This window comes from Nestor notabilis, unplaced genomic scaffold (assembly GCF_000696875.1).
Source record: "Nestor notabilis isolate BGI_N333 unplaced genomic scaffold, ASM69687v1 scaffold31658, whole genome shotgun sequence".
Lineage (NCBI taxonomy): Eukaryota > Metazoa > Chordata > Aves > Psittaciformes > Psittacidae > Nestor > Nestor notabilis.
Genome location: NW_009939235.1, coordinates 1 through 22,852, shown reverse-complemented (window position 1 = coordinate 22,852; position 22,852 = coordinate 1). Strand labels below are relative to the sequence as shown.

Below are 22,852 nucleotides of genomic sequence, written 5' to 3'. Positions count from 1 at the left end.
TGTAGGTCAAAGCGCAAAGCACAATCATGTTATTTTTACATTGGTAAAAGCTCAGTTTAATTACAAGAGCACTTCTTTTAGGATACTGTCTCCATATTATTTCTATTTATTGCTTCTAATTTGGCTTGCAGTAAACATTTAACTTATGTATTTAAATACTTTGCTACAGAACAGAGCAATTAGGAGGAAGAAATCAAAACCAAAAGGACAGTGCTCACTGATCACTATCTCCAACCGCAAGGATCTTCAAATGTGTTTTTCCTTCTCCTAAAACCCCTTTCTCTTTTCCATGATAACACCTGCAAGTGTTACTCACCCTCCCTCCCAAGTTCTACAGCTTTCTTTCCTCCCTGCATTCTTTCCTTTATATCCCATGTATAGTCCCTTTTGAGGAAAATCTGTATTGCAGCCCTTATGCAATTCTCCCCATTTCAAGTCATAATCTCTTGCCAGATAAGTGAGAAGCACAGTAAATCTGCTGCTTTCAACACCTTAAATTCAGAACACTTTGAGCCAGACCAAGACTTAACCATAACATCATCACTGCAGCGTGCTGATTTTATCTTAACATAAGCATACTGCTAGATCCCAACACTTCTGGTGCAGTTTCATATATACACAGCTTGATGGTCTTCACAAAGAAAATCTGTGTAATGCAATAAATGGACTGCTCATGACCCCCAAAAAAGGGGAAAAATAAACATTACAAAGATAAAGGTTCTAGATAGCTTTTTTAAAAAGGCTGCACCTTAAAGATACAATTTTTGAATACACAAAAAATAAAATAAAATAAAATAAAATAAAATAAAATAAAATAAAATAAAATAAAATAAAATAAAATAAAATAAAATAAAATAAAATAAAATAAAATAAAATAAAATAAAATAACTACACTCTAAGTAACCTTCCGCTATCCAGCTCATCTCTCCTTTTCCCTGGGCACGTGCTCTTTCTCAGTGTCCTCACTCTTCATGACAAAGCAGTGGAAGTTATCCTGCATGTATTCTGTATCTTCCTACAAAGTTACCCATCGCCTCCCTCCAATTACACTGCACTAACTACTCCTCCAGCTGACTATAGGAACCACAACCATTTCTGCCTGACTGCTTTAGGACACAGAACCTGGAAAAGCACCGCTGCTCCAGTGTCCAAAGACTTTATCACTGGATTTCCAAAAAGCAAACCAGAAAAGTAACAGGAGCAGTAATAAAGTCAAAATCATTGGAAATATTCAATGTTCTCTGTTAATAGATAAAGCTTCATAACACAGTTACTGCACAAAGCATCAGGCTTGGCATTTGTCTAAAACAAAATGATTTACGAGCTGGTATATAGCTCAGTACAAATGTACTCCTGGTATTAATTACAACCTTTAATTTCAAAGAATAAAAAAAGAGAAAATTATTTCCAATGTTCTTGCCTCAGGTTTGTTCATGTTCCTTTTGCTGAGTCTACACAGATAAATATCTTTGCTTACAGAAAGAAAACAGAAGGAAATGGAGAAAAATGCAAAGAAAAATTAAGGCTGACAAAATGAAAAATGAAGAGGACTTTAAGAAACCCCAAAACTCCTTTAAAGGATACATCAGTTCTCTGAGAAAGACTAAACAAGCATCATGTTTTATTAACACAGACAAATTTGGGTTTTAATTCCAGAACAATTTCAAGCCTATATTGCAGCAAAGGTTATGTTCTGGTTTTCTGAACAATCACAACTAAGAACTTTTTGTCTCCCCCTCCTCTGCTCTGTGCAGTATCGGGTAGCATTCAGGATGACCAAAGGTGAAGTTCAAAGAGACACTTCTTCCTATTTATCTAAATAAGCTAGTCAGGCCATCTGTCCTGGCTTGCTGTACTGCTGAAAACCAATAAATTCCTGTTTTCCTGCATCTTCCTTGTTTGAGCACATGATTTTTCAGTAACGACAAGTTTCCCAAATAGTTTAATCCATGTCAGAAGTATTTGGGGAATATAGGACTAAAACCCACTGCCTGATGATATTCTCATTTTCATAAATCTGTGATGTGGTTATCATTGAAACTGGCCATGTGTTCAGCATTACAGAGTCAAAACAGGTGCAGGATTTTTTCTTTATGAACAAAGGTCTAAAGGTTAAAAGCAAAAAACCCACAGTTATCCTATTTTATGTTCTCCAGTTCTACTACAAAGAGGTTGAAAACAGTTAAAGGTTTACCAAAACCTTCTGTACAGCGCTATTTTTCTGTTAATACATTTACATTCTATAAGTGAAAAGGCTTTATTCTTAATTGAGCTTCACAAACCAAATAAGACCAAAACACATTGAAGTTTTCTACTTAACAGCACACACATGGCAATTGTGAAATATTGTCTATAACCTTTCCAGTTTAAACTAGCCCACAGTCAAGTACCATTAGCAAAAAAAGGACAGGATTTTTACTGTGTGGTTTCGAGGATTTTTCCACTGAACCAGCAAAGTATTTGCTGTATTTTATGTAGCTACTTGGCATCCATTCCTGTTTATTTAATTCAAAAGCTGTACTTACATGACAGCATTGTGCTTTCAATTTACTTTATTTTTTGCTCTATTTCCACATCTTACGAAACCTTGCCTCATCCCAAGGCAATGGTGGTTTGAATATTGTTAATACAAAGGAACAGTCAATATTAGACCACAGGAGAGAAAGTGAAAGGCATATGTTTTATGCAAGTGCCACAGCAGGCTGCTTCGGTAAGTGTTGAATTAGACCAGCAGCTATCAACACAAAGCTGACTTTCATATACATTATGAAGGCCAGGTTGGACAGAGCCTTAAGCAACCTGGTCTAGCGGAACGTGTCCCTGCCTGTGGCAGGGGTTGGAACTGGATGAGCTTTAAGGTCCCTTCCAACCCAAACCATTCTACAATTCTATGATTATTAACAATGGAAGTAGATGCAAACCAAATTTACTCTCCCCTATATCTCTGAAGTGTCTTGAAAGTAACCTCAGGATGGTCAAAATTCAAGTGTCCTTGTAAGATACCATGTAAAAGGAGGGACAATTTAATGGTTTAGAAATTATGTCACCTCCTTTCCAACTCATACCTAATGGAAATAAGGTCTAGATCTGTAGATTTTTAAAGGTATATAGAAAGTTAACAAAAATCATCACTAAATCAAGGGTTCCATTGCTTCTGCTATAAGGTAGTTTGGAAAATTCCTAGAATTCAAACTGTTCTACACTGAGAATTCCTTCAAAGGAAAAATAAACATGTTCCAAAAGTCTTTTTTATTCTCTAAGTAATTGGGAAATACATTCCGTATTTAATGAAAAGTCCTGGCACTTCAGCAAAAATTCCCTTACATGAGATCTTCTGCCACAACAAACTGGTTTGCAAACACCCAATTTCCCAAGAAAACATCCTAACTTACTAATCTGGGTGTAATTTTCTTTTTCCCAAAAGACTAAAAAGGATCTTACCTCTCTTCGAAACAGCGCCTGCTCATCACATACAGGGCTGCTTTTTCCTCGGCCCATTTTGGGTGTCATCTGTTGAATAAGAAAAAGTTCAAAACAACTTAATTCAAAGCAGTAACTCCAAATAAAATCCATCCTAACCAGAAATGAAAATTATTAAGCATGTTGTTCCCCCTTATAAAATATAGTGGGAATATAGATACATACCAAAGACACTGGCATCGGTTTTTCTCGCAAGTATCTTGGATTTTCTAACTGAAAAACGAGTTAGAGAAAAAGTAATGACGTCAATAATGTCTTATTAGTTCTTATAAACAATAAGAAATATCTCCAAATACTAAATAAAGTTTGCAGTGACAACTTTGGGTGATCTGTACCAGGGTGGGAATACTTAACGCAGTAACTCTATCACTCTAGGAACAACAATTGAACAGATTTAAGCGTGTCTTTGGTTATACACACCAGATCAAGAACTGCTTTGCACTAAGATTTGATTATCTATTAAAACACAGGTAATCTGCAAATCATCATGTCTCTAGATACACGGCTGTAACCTAGAAGTATCACACAAATTAATCTGCCTGTGCATAACTCTTTCTCCTTTAGAACATTTCAATGATCCCTAAGAAAAGCACTCCATGGAATGCAAATGTCCATCTTTTACAAGTTACAGAAATAGAAAATCTTCATAAGGGATCATTCTGCTGGACATGACCTACTCAGCAAGTTTTAGTTTTAGTGTTTCCTAATGGAAATGGTTCAAAAATTGCACTTTTTTCCCCCCCCAGCCCCTTGTAAAAATTCCATCCATGCATGTTTTAAAGGAATTTGGCAGCTAAATACCTGCCTTATGCGAAAGATTCCAACTTTATTGGGTAAACTTTCACTTAAATCAGTAAAACTAGCATAAATTTACAGATTACAAAGATTTTAATCTAGTGGTTTTGAGAAATTACAGTTGAGTGCATTGAAACTATACCCACACATGTAAGCCATAGAGACAAAACATAAGGAAATAATTCATTAACACCACTGTATAATTAAAGCAGCTCTTTTAATCACTATTTTTAAGAACTGAATACAAAACATTGTTCACAACCCACTTCCTCTATCAGACAGCTCTATCTTTTTAATTTACTCCGACAATGGGGCTCAAACATCACATCACAGAGAATGCATAACACCCAAGAAAAGCTTTCAAGGGTATAATCTTGTAAAACGTGGCAGGGAGATCTGGAATGTGAATGTGATTGCAATGCACATCTTACAACATTTGATGCATTTTAGTTTATTTTATTTAAGATTAAATTGATCTCTGAGGCATGGCAAACGTATCAAATGCTTGCACTTTCTCCAGTACTATTAAATAAAGTTTTGCATTGAATTTGTCAGCAAAAGAGAGGCTTAATCCCTCTGAAATTTCAATTTGATACAGTATTACTCATTTCCTATCCTAAAAGGTTATGTAGGATTTCTATATGCTGTTGAAGAGTCATCCTATTTCCCCTAGAAGTAGTTGTACGTATTCACATTTAACACATCCATTCTATTTCATATTATCTAATATTTTAACACTGTAACTGAAAGTATAAGAAAAGCAATAATTTAACAGATAACCTACTTCTCCATACTGCCAATGAGCTTACTAAAACAGATACATTAAGCTTTCTTTCATATAAACATCCTGAGTTGGTTTTATTTTGGGGTTTGGGCATGCAAAACACATGGGCAGACAACAGTGAATAAAGGAATCCCGTATGCACCTACTGCAAAACCAAAATCAATGATTTTGGATACAGAAGGTTGGTGAGGAGAGGAATATAGGAGTGAGAACATCATGGGGCATTAACCACAGCAGACAGAAAACAGTGGTTATAAAAAAATAATGAAGAGACAGGTAGAAATAAGCAGCACAGAAATTCTAAGCCAGAACAATTTCAGAGGATTTTCTTTGTTCTACACGTTTGTACATGCAATAGTATTTTCTATCTAAAAGTTCTCCAATTTTACTAATATTACACTCTTCCTTCTAGCTTATTTCACCAGCTTCCCATCCATCCCACACCTCTGATCACCACCTGTACAGATACCCAGGACCAAAGGCCTGAAGCCAGGAGCTCAAGGCAAACCCTGATCCAACTCCCTGAACATTGAGCAGCCGATACCACTGAAAGACTTTCCCAAGCAATTTTCAAAGGCTTAATTATTTTCCAGAAGCCCTCTGTCATGTAAAGTGAATGCAATCATTCACTTCTGCTTTTTTAAAGCTGAAAATTATTGTAAATATTTACAATTAATTCCAATCCTTTATCGGACCATGAAATTAAGCCGTTTACAGTCTTCCTTTCAAAACCAATCTAAAACGCTAAGGTACACACTATTTGTTTATAAGAGAGAAAATGCGTCTCTAATACTTTGTATGGCCCAAGTCTTGCATTTTTTGATTTTGTAACAGCAGCCATATGTGCTTTGAAGTTAAATGTTCCCACTTTGTTACTTGTTGTGGATTATATCCACTTAAACTGATCTGTAAACATTTAATGCCTCAACATTCATTCTTTTCATGCTGGTCTTCTGCAAAACTTCTTGTTCTCAGAATTCTACCACATTAAAGAGGGAGTATCGCAATAAAGAATGCCCCAAAAAAGAAAAAAGCAGCTTGTATTTATGAGAAACATGCAAATTTAAAAATAATAACCAAAAGGTCAAAGACAAACCAAAATACATATGTATGAAACTGAAGGACTGCCATGAGAAGAACAGTAAATCACATGCTTTTTTAAGAGTATGAACCAAATAAATGTCATTATGAAAGACATCTTTATTTGAACTAGAATTGAACTCTAATTTGCAAATACCACTTCTTAACAAAAATGGCATTTTGAGTTTCTTTGTAGGAAAGCTTTTGGATTCTCCTGTTCTCTTAGGCAGTTAAACAGACAACAAATCATGTTGCAATTTGCGAGGGCTGCCATGGTCACCTTGTAGTACTTGAGTCCTCATAAACCAGAGTTGGGAAGGCTTTGGATGCTCAGATCCCCAGTACTGCACAGAAATAATCTACTTTATGAAAATATACCCCCATTCTCCTTAAACTGAAAAAAGAATGGCAGAAATCCGCATAAAAATACATATTCCAAAATGGAATATGAAGGAAATTAGCCATAATTTTTAACTTCAGTATTTTCAATTCTGTTTATAGTAACACCACCACCTAAAGCAGTCAAAACTAAGCATTTTTGAGATAAACATTTTAAAGCTACCAACACAAGCGATGAGTGCAACATTGACGGAAGCAAACTGAGCTGAAACAGTCTCCCCCAAAAGCAACGACAGCAGAGAAAGAGCACAATTTTGAGCACTAAGTACTTCTGCAAGACTGATCCTCAGGACATCAACTACATTTCATCCCTTGGGCTGGAAATTCTGTACAGGCTTTATATCTGTCATAGCCCAGAAGCTTAGACCAAAGCTTCTGCTCTTTTGACACAGTAAACACCATAATGATGACATTAATGTTATGCTTCCGAAGTCACATTTCATTCCTTGGAAGATATTTACCAATGTATATTTATCTTCAGTAATTCATGACTGTAGCTTATTACAGCTCAATAACAGAGTCAGAAGGTGAGTGGTATATATTAACATTCAGGGGGGGGAAAAACCCAAACCAACACAATTGGATCATCAGGCTTGTTGCAAATTCTCCCTTAAGCATCTTCAAAGACAAAATGTGATTGTTTTCAAAACAAGGATGGAAAAAACACACATGAAAGAGTTAAGAACACTTAAGATTTTGAAATGGTAAACAACTAAACTGAACCTTGCCCTAAATTCTTACTTTAATCTAACAAACCCAGCCAGCCAACATGTTCCCTACAGAAATAACTGCTGAGTAGCTTCAGGAAATTTGAGTAAGGACATTCTTATCTACCATCATAATTTGTAGGGAAGTTCACTTTAATGCTGCTTCTGCAGTCTTAGCAGAAGGACATTAAAGCACATGAAGATTGTTTGTCAGCATGGAAGTTGAATTTATTTTTTGAAGTCACACCACCACTTGGAGTTCACTGTGGGAATGTTTTTACAGTGCTGCTGCCCTCCGAGGCCACAACATATACAGTAGGTATGTTTACTGTAAGCAGACAGACTAAGAAACCAAACAAAAGATAATCAAATGGCTTATACGGAAATGGGTGAGCTTAACTAGAGTGGAAAGACACAGGCAGATGTGAGCCAAGTACACAAAACAGGCATAAGGTACACTGCTGCTGTAGCCACCCAGGAATTCTCTATGCTCGCATCTACTTTAACCCTCTGTGATAGATAACTTCTCCAAGAAAGGAGAATGTAATGGAAGCCTTTGACCACAGGAATTCTTTGGACTAAGTCCTTTTAAAGCTTTATTAGGCAATAACATTACCCATATTAAATTTTCCTGGGCAAGACATGAATGTCCAGGTTCTTTGTACTGAAAATCCCCCATTACTTCTGGTAAAAACTAAAGAGTTAATTCTTGTCCTGGCTGAATTCCAGTGATGAAAAACTGTGTTCTCCCTGATTGAAAACCCTTTGCTGTTTCTGAGGGTACAATCTCTTTGTATGCTTTCTACCTAAAACGAAGCACTTGCTTAATTTCCTGGGATGCTTAAGAGAGTTGCTTTGTCACACCTCAAATGGGCTTCAATTCACTGACAAATGAAAATGTGTCAGAAGCATCATGGAAAATATATATATAGGCAGGTTGGGTAAGAATATGCAGGGATTAAATTCCTTATTGTTCCTTTACATTACTTAAATTTTCTATCCAAAAATTGTTTGTGTAGAGTCTAAAAAGCTTCACACCAAGAGGAAAGAAAGAAAAGAAAGAAAAAAGCAAGTTTAATTCCATTATCCAACAAGCTTCTTTTCCTGATACTGCCATATTTAATTATTTCTTGAGACATAACAAAAAGAAAGGTGAGGATGACCCGTTTGTGAAGTGTATTAATCTGCAACAACATATACAAGTCTATTGACAGCAGTTAATAAAATAAGCTGAGGGAGTTGTATTATAATCTAAAACAGCTAAATCATGACAAAAAGTTGAAAGTAACAACATGACCAAAGATGACTTGTGTTTGTCTAAACTCCTGGCTCCGAAACTTTTCCCTTCAAATGGCAACACAAAAGGATGTCTTCTTTTCTACACTGCAAATGCAACTTCAAGGCACGAACACTTAATAAAGGATAGTCCCCACATCAATTTAGATAAGAGTCAATAAGGGCTAAGAAAAACACACTTTTATAATGTATTTAAAATTAGTATTCCATGTATGAAAGGCAAATTTATCACAATCAAAACTTTTTTTTAAACATTTACTCATGCATGACTAGAATCTAAAGAACTTGAACAATAAAACGGTTGAGAGAGATAATCAAGAATGCTGCAAGGGAAATGGAAAAATACTAATGAGAAGAAACAACATTAGCAAAGTCTTACTTCTTGTATAGCAAATATTATTACTAATAGCAACAAGTATCTGAAGCCTCCATATTATGCTCTGTTAAGCTTTGACCTCTCTGCTTAGTAGAGAAACCATAAAATTATTTCCCCAAACTTTTCACAATGTTTTTAATAATAAATAATAATAAAATCTTAGCCACTGTTGTAAGCACACCATAAAAAGTGGAAACACATTCAGTATGTAACCTTAAAAATACACAATCCTTGAAGAAGAGGAAATTAAGAATATATCAAAGTTGAAGCTCCAAAAGATAAGGATAAAAATAAATTAACAGTGTAAAACTGGTCATTATACTCCAGACAAGCCTGACCAGAACAGTGAAGGCTTAGCTGCAACTCAGAGCTGGAAGATGCTATATTTTTCTCACCTTTACGTAGAGCACCTACCAAGATGTTTGCAGATTCTTATCAAAATATACACTTGCTTGAAATAAGAACAGTTTCCTCAAATTTCAAGGCTTCTTACTGAGAAAAATCCTTGTATAAAGACTTGTCCAAAATTCCCAGGATCAGCTCTGTCCCCATCATTGCAAGAAGAACATACAGCAGCATACATCCTTTGCCAGACTAGCAACCCCGATTCACCTTGAGACACAAGTTAAACTCAAAAACAAACCCTAAGGAAATCTTGAAAGCTTTTTTGAAACAACTGGTTCATATTAGGCCATTCAAAGCAAAAGCCATTCTGTATTTTCTCTCCTAACTTTCCCCTACTACTGAAGTATTCTTTTGGGTCAAGCGTTTCCTGTATCTGAGGTGGCATCACTTGTAAATTAAGCTTCTCAAACACTCTGCAAATGTGGCTAGCTGTCAAAAGATAGCTGCGTACTCCTATGGCAGTGTAAATGCTCACAAGCAATAGCAGCCACATCCTGAACTCAAACCTTACAGAATCTGAAGTGCTGCCATGGTTTAGTAAATTTTTATTATTATTTTTAATAATTTTATATTTTTCTTCATAGATGAAACTACTTAAAACATATTGACCCTTCAAGAACCCACTGCAGGCCACGATCCATAGCAGGGAAACGCTGTTCCAACAACCACTTACAGACCTCTCTTTTACAACCCCAAATTCTCTTTTGTCAGGTAACTCCCAACAAGTCTTATCAAGCAATCAAAGTCTCTCACTAGCGACTTGTTTAATTACCATCCCTGAAGAGGAGACTTGAAAAACTGATTTATATGTCACGGTAGCCAATTTGTTATACGAGCGAGCTCCCATATCAGTGGAGGATCATCACAGTTTAATAACCATCCATTAGCAACAGAATATGATTGCAAATTGGAATTTCAATTAGAAAAAGAAACAAACCCCAAATAAAATTAAAGAGATAAGCAAGAAGGCAGATCAACACTGATATAAAAATGCTGGATATAAAGAGATTCTTTGTTAACATCAATTGGAACAATTTGTAAAATGGCCATGAGCAAGTTTCCTTTTTACAGCAGCTTTAAAAGCTCAAGGTATTACAACTATCTGCTCATATAATCCAGGTATTTATACAGCCCAAATATCCCAAAACCTGCAAGTGACTGCTTGCATGTTTGTTTCAGACACCTGCACAGTGCTTTCACAAGCCAGAGTTGGCTGCTACTGAAAAGCTTACAGTGTGGAGAGTAGATCTCCAGCACAGAACTACAATGCCTGAAAAATATGTTCATCTAAGTCTGGAAGTGCTAGAAATGGTTCTTGTATTACTCTCTAAGAGACAAGCAGCAACACCAAGCACCCAGGCTAACATCTTTACTAATCTCCACCTTTAGTTCAGAGAAAGCGCTTGGGCAGCTCCTGGAGTGTCTCAAGGTCAAGACTTTCTTCTCCCTCACAAGTAAAGCAATCAACTTGCATTCAGAATGTTAACAGGCACCACAGCAGCACAAGAAACACCAAGAAGGACACAAAAAAGTCAATGTTCTCTCATCATTTCTGTTTTCAACTGAGAACCTAGCCACCAGTGCAAACACTGAGGGGAATAGGCAAGATTTTTAAATGCTGTCATATCCCTCCGGACAGTCAGTAGTGTAGGAAGAATAAGGATTATTTGGCAACTGATAAAAATGACAACATGAAAATACATAACTATTAAAAAAAACAAAGATGAAGTATTTCATTAGAAACTCATCCCTCCTGACTTCAGCTGCCCTCGCTCCCAAACACAACTGAGCTTTGAACCTATGAGAATAAGCAGAAAATAAGAAAAACACAAACCCACCCTCGTTATTAAAAGTGATCTTAATAAAATTAAACTATTATGAGGATATCAATCCTTATCAAATAGGTTAAAGATTTGGTGGTACAGGTGAAAAGTTTAAGAAGAGACAAAACACCACGACAGAAAAAAACACAGCAGAACATAGCTACAGAGAGAAGGAACTTCACTATGACCTTAGAATTGGGCTAATAGCACAGAAAATACAACCAAGGGAATAAAGTCTTATTACAACAGTAGCCTTAAATTAAAATTTAAATTCATCTTAGATTCTTCCCGTGGCAAAGCCACACTATTCTTTCCAGGAATAAGAGTCAAAGAGCTGGTCTAGAGTTTCTTATTATTAAATGGGGATGAAAGAGTTTAACACTCTGAAAAGCCTCTCAGATGCTACCAAAAAGAGGCAAACTGTAGCAAAAAAAATCCCAAACATCAAGTTTTATTAATGGCTTGTAAACTCTGTATTCCTTAAAAAAAACAACAACCCAGTAATACAGAAAGCCAAAGTCTTCTTTCATATATACAAGCACAAATTTAAAATAATGTTATCAAGTTATAAGAAAGTCTGAATTTCTTCCAGAGTAAGACACTTGGTCCTGACCAGCAGCTACTATTATTTTGCTTGATTTATCAGTAACTATATTAAATACATAAGATTATTACTGTTTAATAATAATCTTAATGGTTTTAACGTTTTCTTCTCAAGATGACACGTGTTCATAATTAACCTTTCCAAGCTTTACCAATTCCTCTCTAAAAGACTGATTCCTACGTCAAGTTTTGTTGACTAAATTCCCAGATGCAGACTACGTTACTAAGGAGTTTTCATTTCAAGTCACTCAAGAAGTAATGTACTCTGTTTATTTTACCCCAAGATTCCAACTATTGAGACGTGCTTCGAGGTCACTGTCATCCAAAGAACTGGTTTTTTTATGACGATGGTCCTGGAACATAAAAAAAGTCAAACAAAATATCAGAAGAGCTGGCAGAAACATAGTCTGAAAAATAAGCTTCTCATTGACTTGGCCATGCCTACACTGTGCTTCCTAACACCTCTGGCAGCTTTAATCTAAATAGCTCAGTTACCAGTAGGATACTGCACTAAGAAAGGAATTCAGAGGATAAATTAGCTGTCTCCTCACTTTAATGTTGTTCTTTATTTTACTTATTTCCAAAGCAACAGCCTCCTTTACAAAGGGTGAGTTTACTAGGCAAAAATCAAAACGCTTCATTCTTCAGGCAACATTCTAGAAATGATCCATCGCCACAGGACTTTCTATGGGGCTAATCCAGAAATCACCCAGATCAGCCTCCAAATAAATGAAAAGTAGTAATAATTAAAGGAAACCACAGCAAGGCAGGGATAGTCCTAGTGGGCAGATAGAACTATTTAGAAAATCAGAACGTTGAAGCCTGGCTTACTTTGTCACATTAAGTTTTGTTAGCAAGAGCTTTGCGTATTGGCGTGCAAGCAAATCTTTCTTAAATCTGCTCATTCACTATAAACATACAGTGAATGGAGCTTTGACTTCAGTTAATCAACACTTGGTTGAGACAGTTCTTAATGTTTCTTAAAAGACTCCCTGTTCCTCTACCTGGGCCTGAATTACGCCAGAACATCTGTGCATCACTGACAACAGAACAAGATACTATTTGTTCCAGCCAGCCAAACGTTCAAACTGTTTGGCAAAGCAAGAGAGAATTATTTCACTTAAAGGCCCTTTTAAAGCTGTAATCACAGTAGAATCCAATATATGGAGCTGAAGAACAATGATGTGCACTGACTTGTCTAACATTGCCCTGGAAGCCTGTGGCAGAGCCAGGAACAAAAAGGATAAACAAAATAACAAAAACCAAAACAACTTTCAAGCCCCAGATCCAGGTTTCAACTGAAGGAAATCCTTTTCTTTACAAAAACTGTTCCATAAAAACTATTTCTTTAGTCAAGTAAAATAAACAGGAAACCAATGAGGAGAAATTTAGTAAATCCAGCATCTGCTTTTATTTTTCGTCATGTCGTTTCTTTCCGAAATCACACTCATATATATACAATTAGCACACACATAAGTACATTCATACCAACCAGAGCATAGAGCAGACACTCATTTTTTGCCCACAGACCGCTTGTAGCCTGCCATGGTAAAGATCCCTTGCTAGTCCTCTATTCCAAACACGTATCAGAACACAGATTTCCTCACAAAGACCTCAGAAACAAGCTGCCAGTTTATCCCACTCGCACTTCATGTCCTCATAAGCCCAGTATAGAAGGGTAAGAACAGTCTGTATGAATTGTTCGGGTGTCAACAGCCCACTTCCAGCTGTGTGCTTTCTAAACTCTTCCTCTGATACGATCAAAACAATAATCGTGGGCAAGTCTACAATATATATGCAGCAAATTTAGTGTTTCATGGAGAAATTAAAGCTATTATAGAAGCACTAGCTATGGTGAAGGAGCCATGTCCAACAGACCTCCCCAGTAATAAAGACTGGACACTGCAAGGCTACAGAGCACATTCACAATACTTGTTGATAACATATAGTTGTCAGCAGTAATTTTCAGTTCAAATGCTTGCAATTACACATACAGTATCATTAAATATTTTGGACTAAAAGGGGTTTACGTGAAGTCTGTTTAGTGTCCTTCCATCAGCCACAATGCTGCCTGTGGAAAGTTTGATAAAACAAACTGTCCAAAATTCACTCTTTCAGAGGTCAGCCATCACTAATCAGAGCCAAAGACATCTATGCAGCTTTCTTTAATCTACTATTGCAAAACACAAGATGATGTCAATACAGTCAGCTTGCCACGCCTAGGGAAAACAATGCACATTTTGAGGAGCTTTAGTCCTTCCTATCACTCCCTCCCAAATGTCTGCACTTGTACAAAGGGACAATGCCTCATGCAATTAGAAATAACAGCTTTATGGGGACATATAAAAACAATTCATTGAAACTACAGCAAGTTTAATGACAAAAAGGAGAAGCATCTTACAGACTGTGGTGTAGCTTGGTTATCTTCAGCTGTCCGGTGAGGAGGACTCATAGAATGTGATCTTAATGCTGGCTTCTCATTGTACTTGAATCTTTCCCTGTTATTAACAAAAAGAATAAGCAGAGAGAAGAACTCATTTTCAGCAAGTTGTGGTGCACAAAGGATGTTAATCTTAAAATAAAATCTTTTAAAATATACAAAATAATTGTCAACATGTAAAGATCAAAAATAGAACAAAATCAAGGAAAAAATTCTTATCAAAGGCAAACAAAAGCCTTTAGCATTCCATTAAAAAAACCACAACACCCAAACCCCCCCCCCAACTAAAACACCAGAAATACCATGTACATCACAGTATATTAAAAGGTGTTCTCTGCATTTCTGTTACTAAATGATCCAACATCTGCCAACAGATTTTTAGACTAAATCCAAGTTAACTGAGAAGAATGTTTTTAAATCAAAATTGCTAAACATCTGGGACAGCGTAGGATAAAGGCCAGCAACTCGGAGAAGAAAAAGGGATTAAGGTGATGGTTGGCCACACCATAGGAGAGAAGACTTTTTAGACCAAAAATACATGAGGTTAGGTCAAGGCATGTTTCATAGAACATACAAACCTGAAGACAAGGGCAAGCACTACACAGAGCTCAACAGGAAAGCGATGACTATTCTATGATTCTATGACTTGTAAGGCCCCACTGGAGAGTAACACGGCAAAGAAAGAAGTCCTAAAGATTGTATTTGTTGCATTTCTATTTTATCAACTGAAGTGGTTTAGTTGCACTCAAGTGGAAAGGGATTTTCTGGAAAGGGATTTTCTTTAGTCATGAATAAAGCACTTGAACAACAGGAAATCGAGAAGAGCAGATAGGTGCAGATAACCTTCACTGATGTACCTGGGCAACAGACATTTCTCAACCATAGAACAATGAAAGAAAAGAACTGCCTGGGACAAAAATAAAACGAAAGTTCTAAGAGTTTATTAGATAGGCTAATAGAGCAAAAGATCCAAAACAGTAGTAAAACGCCCTTCAGCATATACTCCACTGTCAAATCCACAAGTCTTAATGTAATTAAAAACTCCTGTTAGTCATAGGAAGGTGAAATGAACTAACTATTACGTTAAAATCAAGTCAGACCATTAAAATACCTTTCTTTCCATCTGGCAGCAAATTACACGGTAAGCAATGCCAAAAACACACAGACAAATTAAGTGTTTGTGAACAGAAAGACAACTGTTGGATGCACAACATAAACTAGTCACTTCTAGGAAGACAAACCCAGACAAACTTCATGAACACAGCCTCAGCTTTCATCAAAACAGCAGGGAACAGTGAAACATAACAACTGGGAGCATACCTTCCCTTCCAGCACCACTAAATACCAACAACACGTACGGATGCAAAGTAACTATTGCAAAGCTGTAAATAGTTTAGATAAGCACAGCATTAGAGGCAAAAAAACCCCAAAAGAAATATAATAACACAATGACTGTCTCCATCATGTTCCAAATCATGCATTTCTTACCCAGATTTCATTTGACACAAAACTATCAATCATCAAAAAGAGACAAATCTTTGCCTGTCAGTAGATGTGCACTTTTATCAGACTTCTTTTCTCAACAATATTCAGGTTACTTAACAATTCCAGACAATCCCAATTGTTTAAAATAAGAAAAAGCAGAATTCATGCCCCTATCATGAAGAGATTAAGGAATACCAATAAACACATAAACCAACCCTAGTTACCAGTAATATTTTAAATTAACAAAATGGGGAAGAGAAGTCTAGATACAGTCTTGGTTCTTTATTTGCTATTTTGAAGAGGAAATGAAAAGAAAGTTGCTTTAATTGATTCTATAAACAAAATTTGAAGAGTTCCTTAAGGATGGACTGCAATTTTGCTTCTATCAACCATACACTGCCCGTTCACCCCCTTTTCCAGCCTTCTGCTAATACGGGCCAGGCTCCAGAAATCACAAGATTACTTCTTCTTCCTCCCATGGCAGGTGAGTAGAGAATAGTCTTGACACCAGCCCTGTGACCTCCTGCTTCAGCCAAAACAGTGAGCTAGCATGGGAGAAGGAAGCAATTTGCTGCTAATAAAGGAGATTAGTAAATAATTTCCTACTAGGAACAAAGCAAGGGAAACTCACTGGTTCCTCCTGGTACAGCACTAACCTTGAACAATGTTTTCCAGGCATGATCTATAAACATACATATATTTATTTCCCATGGGGTTAGAAAGCCCAGGTTTCTGTTCAAACCAAACTACACATTGCTGAAACCAATTTTCTCATGTTTTAAAATAAAGATGCACCTTTCTAGCACCAGCTGGCTTGGTCTTACTCATTTACACCCTAGCTTGCAAGCAAAGTTTGTCTATCTGCTTCTTGCTTAGCCAGATAAACAACTTTGTACAGAAAAGCCAAAATCTTCACACATTGAAGTATATGTATTGCAAGATAAAAATAACTATGAAAAGAAGTTCTCCATTTGTTTGCTTCTTTTAAAGGAGGGAATCTTGAGATAAACAAACATCAAAAAATTATTCAAACATTTCTCACTGACATTATCTATTTTGCCTTGAGAAAATGTTGTGGTCTATCTGTAAGAACAGAGACACAGTTGGAATGCAAAATTTTCATCCAACTACACAGATTACATGCCTGTGGAGACAGTTTTCTTGATACACGTTCTGAGTAGAGCCACTCAGTGTAACGTAAAGTGTAATGTAACAACATCACCATCTGCTGGCTCTCTTTACATACTGCAGAGTCCAGAAATAATACTCCACATCTTTACTTGCATGAGTAGCCCATTCAAAACTGTAAATACAAAGATGGGATATGTTGAGTATGGCTAACATCTCTACATAAACACACGTGAATATGTATTAAATAAGCTATTTCTACAAAACGTAGCAGCTAAAACATTTACCTTCACTAATTCTTCCTGCAAAGCTCACACATTTAATGTTTCTCATTGCTATGAGGATTAATTTATGTAATCTACAAAGCTATCAAAATGTCTGCTTGCCAACACAAACTCAGGTTTCCTTAGACACAGCTCCACTCCTAATGTCAGTACCCATCAGGAGAGCCATGCCTACACAGCTAAGTTTCACTTCCAGATTTCTTTAAACCTATAACTTACTCCATCACATTTACTTGCTTCCTTGACATGAAATAATATGCAATACAGATGTCCAGAGAACTCACCAGAGCCTTGGTCCATCACCAATGTAGGTATTGCTACAATCCCACAGGACAAAAAAGTAAATGAAATAAAGCAAGCTTCATCACCCTGCCCATGATTTTGGGAACTTTGCAAGACCAAGCTGAATCTTAGGTTCAGACACTGAATGGGGAAAGCGATCGGATTTCCAATATTCTATAATCTAGATTGGAGAGTTGTGTTGATGCTGCTTTATTTACTATTTATTTAGTATTAGATACTCCTAATATCTAGACTGATACTGTATCATGACGACGCTATTGCCAGTGACCAAGACAATCTCATCAGATCTTTGCCAGGCATCTTGACATGGCACAACGCTCTCTAACACAGATTTAGCTGAGGTCTCAAAAAGCATTTCTAAAGCATAACACATTCCTTGTTTTCATAAGGTTAAGCCTGTTTTTTTTCACTTGAGGGTATTTGGACAGCTCTTCCCAATGGTATCATCAAGCCTAAAGCAGTAATAGGGTAACACAGCTGGGAGTTTCTCTGTTCTCCACGTTTGTGTCTTAAACCACAAGTCTGCTACCAAAATCACATGTTCATGTCAGAGCATTTGAGTGCAAGCAACCAGATGATCCCATAGTATAGGTGGCAGGATTCAGAAAGAGATGCATCAATCCTTAGAGCAACTTTTTTAATGACTGTTAGAATTACACATAGCTGATGGATACAAAAAGGAAAAGTTTCATGGTACTCTATCAACGTGATGTAACTTGCAAGAGTGCCTGTATGTCATCTACCCAAATCACAGACCAACTAAGAAATGCAAGAGACTGCACTGTGACATATAGCATAAACATGAGTGTACCTAAAACCTAAAAAGAACAGCAAACAATAACCACTTAAGAAAAATATAAGTGAACACATAAAAAAGCATTAGACTTCTGACACAAAACTTGTGAGCGTATTTATAATGCAATGAAACCAAACCAGAAGTTTCACATAGAAGTAGAGCAAACACTTACTTCCTCTTGCACAGCGCCTGAGTTTCAAGTAATATTCATGCTCTACCTCTAAGAATGCTTTTTTCTCCAAGGATTTCAGAGTGTTTAAACATTAACTAAAATGAGCAAACAAGAGGCAGCTCCATCCATGCCTGAAATGCAGCCACATAAAAAAATGGAACAGAGGTCTTGACAATCAGCACAAAGTTGCAATGCATAAGAAAAACTAGAAAGAAAGTCAGTATTTAAGAACAGAATACAGATTAAACTAAAATTTACCTAAGATTCATACAACATAGGGCAGAAAAAAGCCAGTGATTTCCAACAGCATCCAACTGGCCAGCTTGGCACAACTTCAATGCTACAGGGATATTTTTCTTAGCCAGAAGGAAAAGAAGCCTGATACTTCTCATCCCTTTACCTGCTCTGTAAACAGCTCTATACCCAACTGGTTGGAAGTACGGATGCAGCTCAAACTTACCATCTCCTGCAAACCTACCAAAAGAGACTGTCTAATGGATTACCATAACAAGGGGCAGCTACAGGTATTCAGGGCTCTGCTTTACAGCTGCAAATAATCAATACTGAAATTTTTGCATTATCCTAATGACAAACATGCAGGATCTAGACATAGGGGGTGCCAGTCACCAACAAAGCACGTGGGTGTGAGGTGGACAGCATGATATACACCAAAACATTTGAAATCAAACTCAGAGAGATTGTTCAGACAAGGATGAAGTCAATGCAAACAATCTTCCACACACAAGAGAACAAAACACAGCTGAATACCTCGCAGGCAGCAGCTCTGATATTTAGCCTCCTAAGTTTTAACAAGTAGAGCTGGTCCAGTCTGACCTTCTGTAATCCAAGATCCATGAAGCTTATGGGAAATATAAAGAAATCTTGCCATTTCATAACGAAGCCATGATGAAAAACAAGACAAACATGTAAGTGTTTAATACAAACTAACTTGCTCACAAAAAGATGGATCAAATTCCTCTTTCTTTGTACGTAGCTAACCTTTCTTCTTCTCACAGAACAGCAACACTTGCTTATCTGCAGAGAGCCACTATTTTGTTTCCTCTAGAAAAACCTGTGAGCAATGACAGAACTTCCTTTAAAGCTACCACCTGTATGCTTGTTTGTGTTTCTATTCCCTATAGAAAAAGCCATTTAAAAACTGTTTGATATAAATGCTCCTTTCAACATTACAACCTCAAACTACAATTGCTTTTTAACATTACACATTTACTCTCCCCACATTTTTGGGCACTTGCTTACTGTACATTCCTTATATTTTGAACTGTACAGAAACAGTGAAGATTAATCCACTTCAGCTTCCTTAATTAATACCACTTTCCAGTTTCCACACATCAGCACACAGAAAACAGGACTGTACAAGAACTCCAAAGACACAGCAACTGTTTTGATCTGTTGTAAGAAAAAGCTAGCCTGAGTCTTCTGCATCTATACAGTCTTTTACCACATCACTTCTTCCTTACTGCCTGTCTACATTTGTCTGTGGTTCTCTCTCCCAGTAATTTTGTATGAACTCTTGTTCTTCCCTTGTGACTACTATGCTTTGCCACCATAATATCCCAGCTCTGAGAAACATAACCAGAGTAGCAGCTTATTTGATAAGACATTTAGAATGTCAGAACAGCAGCTATTATCTACTTTTGAAGTCTACAGAGTATGTTACCGGTCTACAGAAAGTATTAACATGAAGGGAGAGAATGGTGCAAAAAAACCAGACCATGACTATTGTCTATGTGAGCAAACAGGCTCTTTTTGCAAGTCACTGGCACCCCATTGGTAACCATCAGTCCAAACCACTATAAACATCTATTAAACATGAATAAAGCAAATCCAGAAATCTTACCCATACGTAGGTGGTGCTGTTAAAGAAAATTCCTCTTTAGAAGATATACTCCATGATACCTCGTGCTTAGATTCACTGTTTCCCAGTTCTCCCATTACCCAGTCAGGTAAGCAGTCTGGGCTACTACTCTGAACTCTTCTTGAATTTGGTTCATCAAAATAAATTGACTGCAATTAAAATAAATGCAAGATCAACACCAGAATATACTTACAGAAACATATTCTTTATACTGCTAATGTCATTTCTTGCAGGAGTATCTGCAGTACAAAAATTCTTTTTCCACTGAAGTCAATGAGGTCTGCGAATATTATCTTCCTCACCCATGGAAATCAGTACAACAGGCAATGGTCTAAGTGATTTCCAGTACTTTACTTCTCTCAATAAGGGCAACTTTAGCATAAATTAGGGCTGTTATCTGACTAAAGATGACTACCAAAGTCACCTCATTTAAGCATATTTCTTCCTTTCACAAGAACTATCCAACGATTAAGACAAAATATAGCCTCAAGAGTCTTTCATTACATCTTTTCAAATTAGACACATTATTTTTCTGGTCCTTCAGGACTACTTTATAAGCCTTCTTAGAATCTGAAGTTTGAAGAAAGTTCTTCAAAATAATAGATTTTGCATATTGAAAAATTTTACCAACACCAGTGACAAGAAATGCAATGCAAATGCCTGTATTTACCAAATACAATTCCATTCAATTCATTCAGAACTAGTTTTCACATTTATGCCAAAGCAAAGACTTAAAAGCATTTACAGAATATAGTTAAGCACGCTTGTCCGATAAAGAAGTTACACTCACCATGTACGAAGGTAAAGTTTTCAGTATTCCTGGTTCTGGTTTATGTGTAAAAGGCCCTTCCAGCACACCTCGCTTTAGCATGTGGAGCAGGAGTTTTGCATATAGGTTCCGATTCTTCCTGCCCGCTACTCCTATGCCTGCTCCAGAGGGTTCACATAGCTTTTTAATCCACAATGCACATCTCTGTCGTTCTAGACACGTAAATATATATAATCACTACACATTTGCAGAGCAAATCAAACACATAGGAAAACCAGAAGCCACTACTGGTCACCTATTATTGTAGATGTTTTCCTTCTAAAGTAAAACAAATAAACCCCCAAATGACCGAATCAAAGCGAAAAGCAGTTAAATACCTAGATCAAAAATAAGTCTTTAACGATAGTTCAGATTTAAACCCTCCACAAATATTTTCTATAAATCACATTTACGTGACTGCTAGAAACAGCATGTTCACAATAGATCTGTAGTAAGTACAGAACACCCAAGTCCCTAAGAACGCTGAACTCACCGCGAGAGCCACCTTTAACTACAACACACAGCTTGCACAAGCATTAATATTGTAAATACACAATAAATCTTCAGCCATTTTAAAAGTTTCCATTTACACAAACTTTGCTACCCAACGATGAAATTATTCATTTGATTAAACATTTCCAGAGCAAGGTCTTGATTTGTGGAGTTCATGACTTTAATAGTGACCAGTTTGTTCCAATCATCCGACTCATAAAACATCACACATTTCTAAGCCAAAATTTAAAACACCTTATATCTAAGAAAATACCTGCACTTTTGTAAGTGCAATCTCAAACCCAACGTCTTTTAGGTTTTAGTTTCTACTGAATTAATTCTTAAAAAATAGAGACACTGAAGTATTTATGCAAAAGTGCATTTACATCACCAAGACAAGACAAATAAGCTTAAAACCCAGCAGCAGGTACCTAAAAACATCCAACATTTGAAGCTGTACAAAACCCCTTTCAAAGCAGCACATGGTAACATCAGACATTACACGTGTGGCTAAAGGCAGTGATACAAGTACACATAATGATTATCAGTAACCCAGAATTCTATTAGCATTTCTCCATCTGCACATTTTACCACATTTACCTGACCTATGCTGGAGTTTTAGAACATGAGGCTTCATATCCACAACACAGTGATCAAATTCTGCATCGAGTTTTCCCCATACTTCCTCTTCACCATTCATTTTGAAAGAGCACAAAGTAACCTGCAAAAGTATTCACATTGAAGTAGAAAAGATGAAACACCCCTACACTGCAATCTCTATACCTCAGCCCATGCAAAGATGTGGTTTTAACTATAAGGAAAATAAACCTAAATACTTTATTATGTTTCAACCAACACAGAAATAAGTGATTCTTTGCAAACAGAAGAAACTGAATGAACTTTACAACAGCGTGTTTGTTTAGACTGGTAAAGGAGTACTCAACCACACAAAAGCGATTCAATTACACACAATTTGTACAAAACACCTGCAGGCATGTGTGTCATAGCCGCATTCGGAAGTTTTTCCTCCTCAGAACTAGTTTTAGGGTTGTTTGGGGTTTTTTTATGAAGAGGGAACGAAAACCAGCTGACAGACCTAGGAGTTAAGGGTAATAGAACCCACAAATGTTGCCAGAACTGGTTTGTTAACAGAGCAGCGCTGAAACTGACAAACAAGCGCCCTGGACCCGAGCTCACGGCACTACTTTCCCAGCTGTAGAACGCATCTCTCTGTACGTTTCAGCTCGCAGTTGGCACATCCCCTCATCAATCCCAGCCGAGCACAGCAGCCGCCGGGGTCCTTCCCCTGGGGCAGAC

General features: G+C 36.9%; 1 protein-coding gene across 1 annotated transcript in view; it reads right to left on the bottom strand.

Annotated features, from left to right (window-relative positions):
- The window catches only part of LOC104409782 (centrosomal protein of 112 kDa-like), a gene marked incomplete at its 3' end in the record, with an annotated part of 57,118 nt that extends 34,883 nt beyond the window's left edge, over positions 1 to 22,235 (bottom strand). The window contains exons 1-7 of the mRNA XM_010019751.1: positions 22,136 to 22,235; positions 21,026 to 21,216; positions 20,218 to 20,384; positions 14,150 to 14,246; positions 12,027 to 12,101; positions 3,646 to 3,693; positions 3,442 to 3,510 (exon numbers count right to left, since the gene is read on the bottom strand). Coding sequence (XP_010018053.1) covers positions 3,442 to 3,510; positions 3,646 to 3,693; positions 12,027 to 12,101; positions 14,150 to 14,246; positions 20,218 to 20,384; positions 21,026 to 21,216; positions 22,136 to 22,235 — 747 coding nt within the window. The remainder of the gene's footprint in view (positions 1 to 3,441; positions 3,511 to 3,645; positions 3,694 to 12,026; positions 12,102 to 14,149; positions 14,247 to 20,217; positions 20,385 to 21,025; positions 21,217 to 22,135) is intronic.
- Between the last annotated feature and the right edge of the window lie 617 nt (positions 22,236 to 22,852).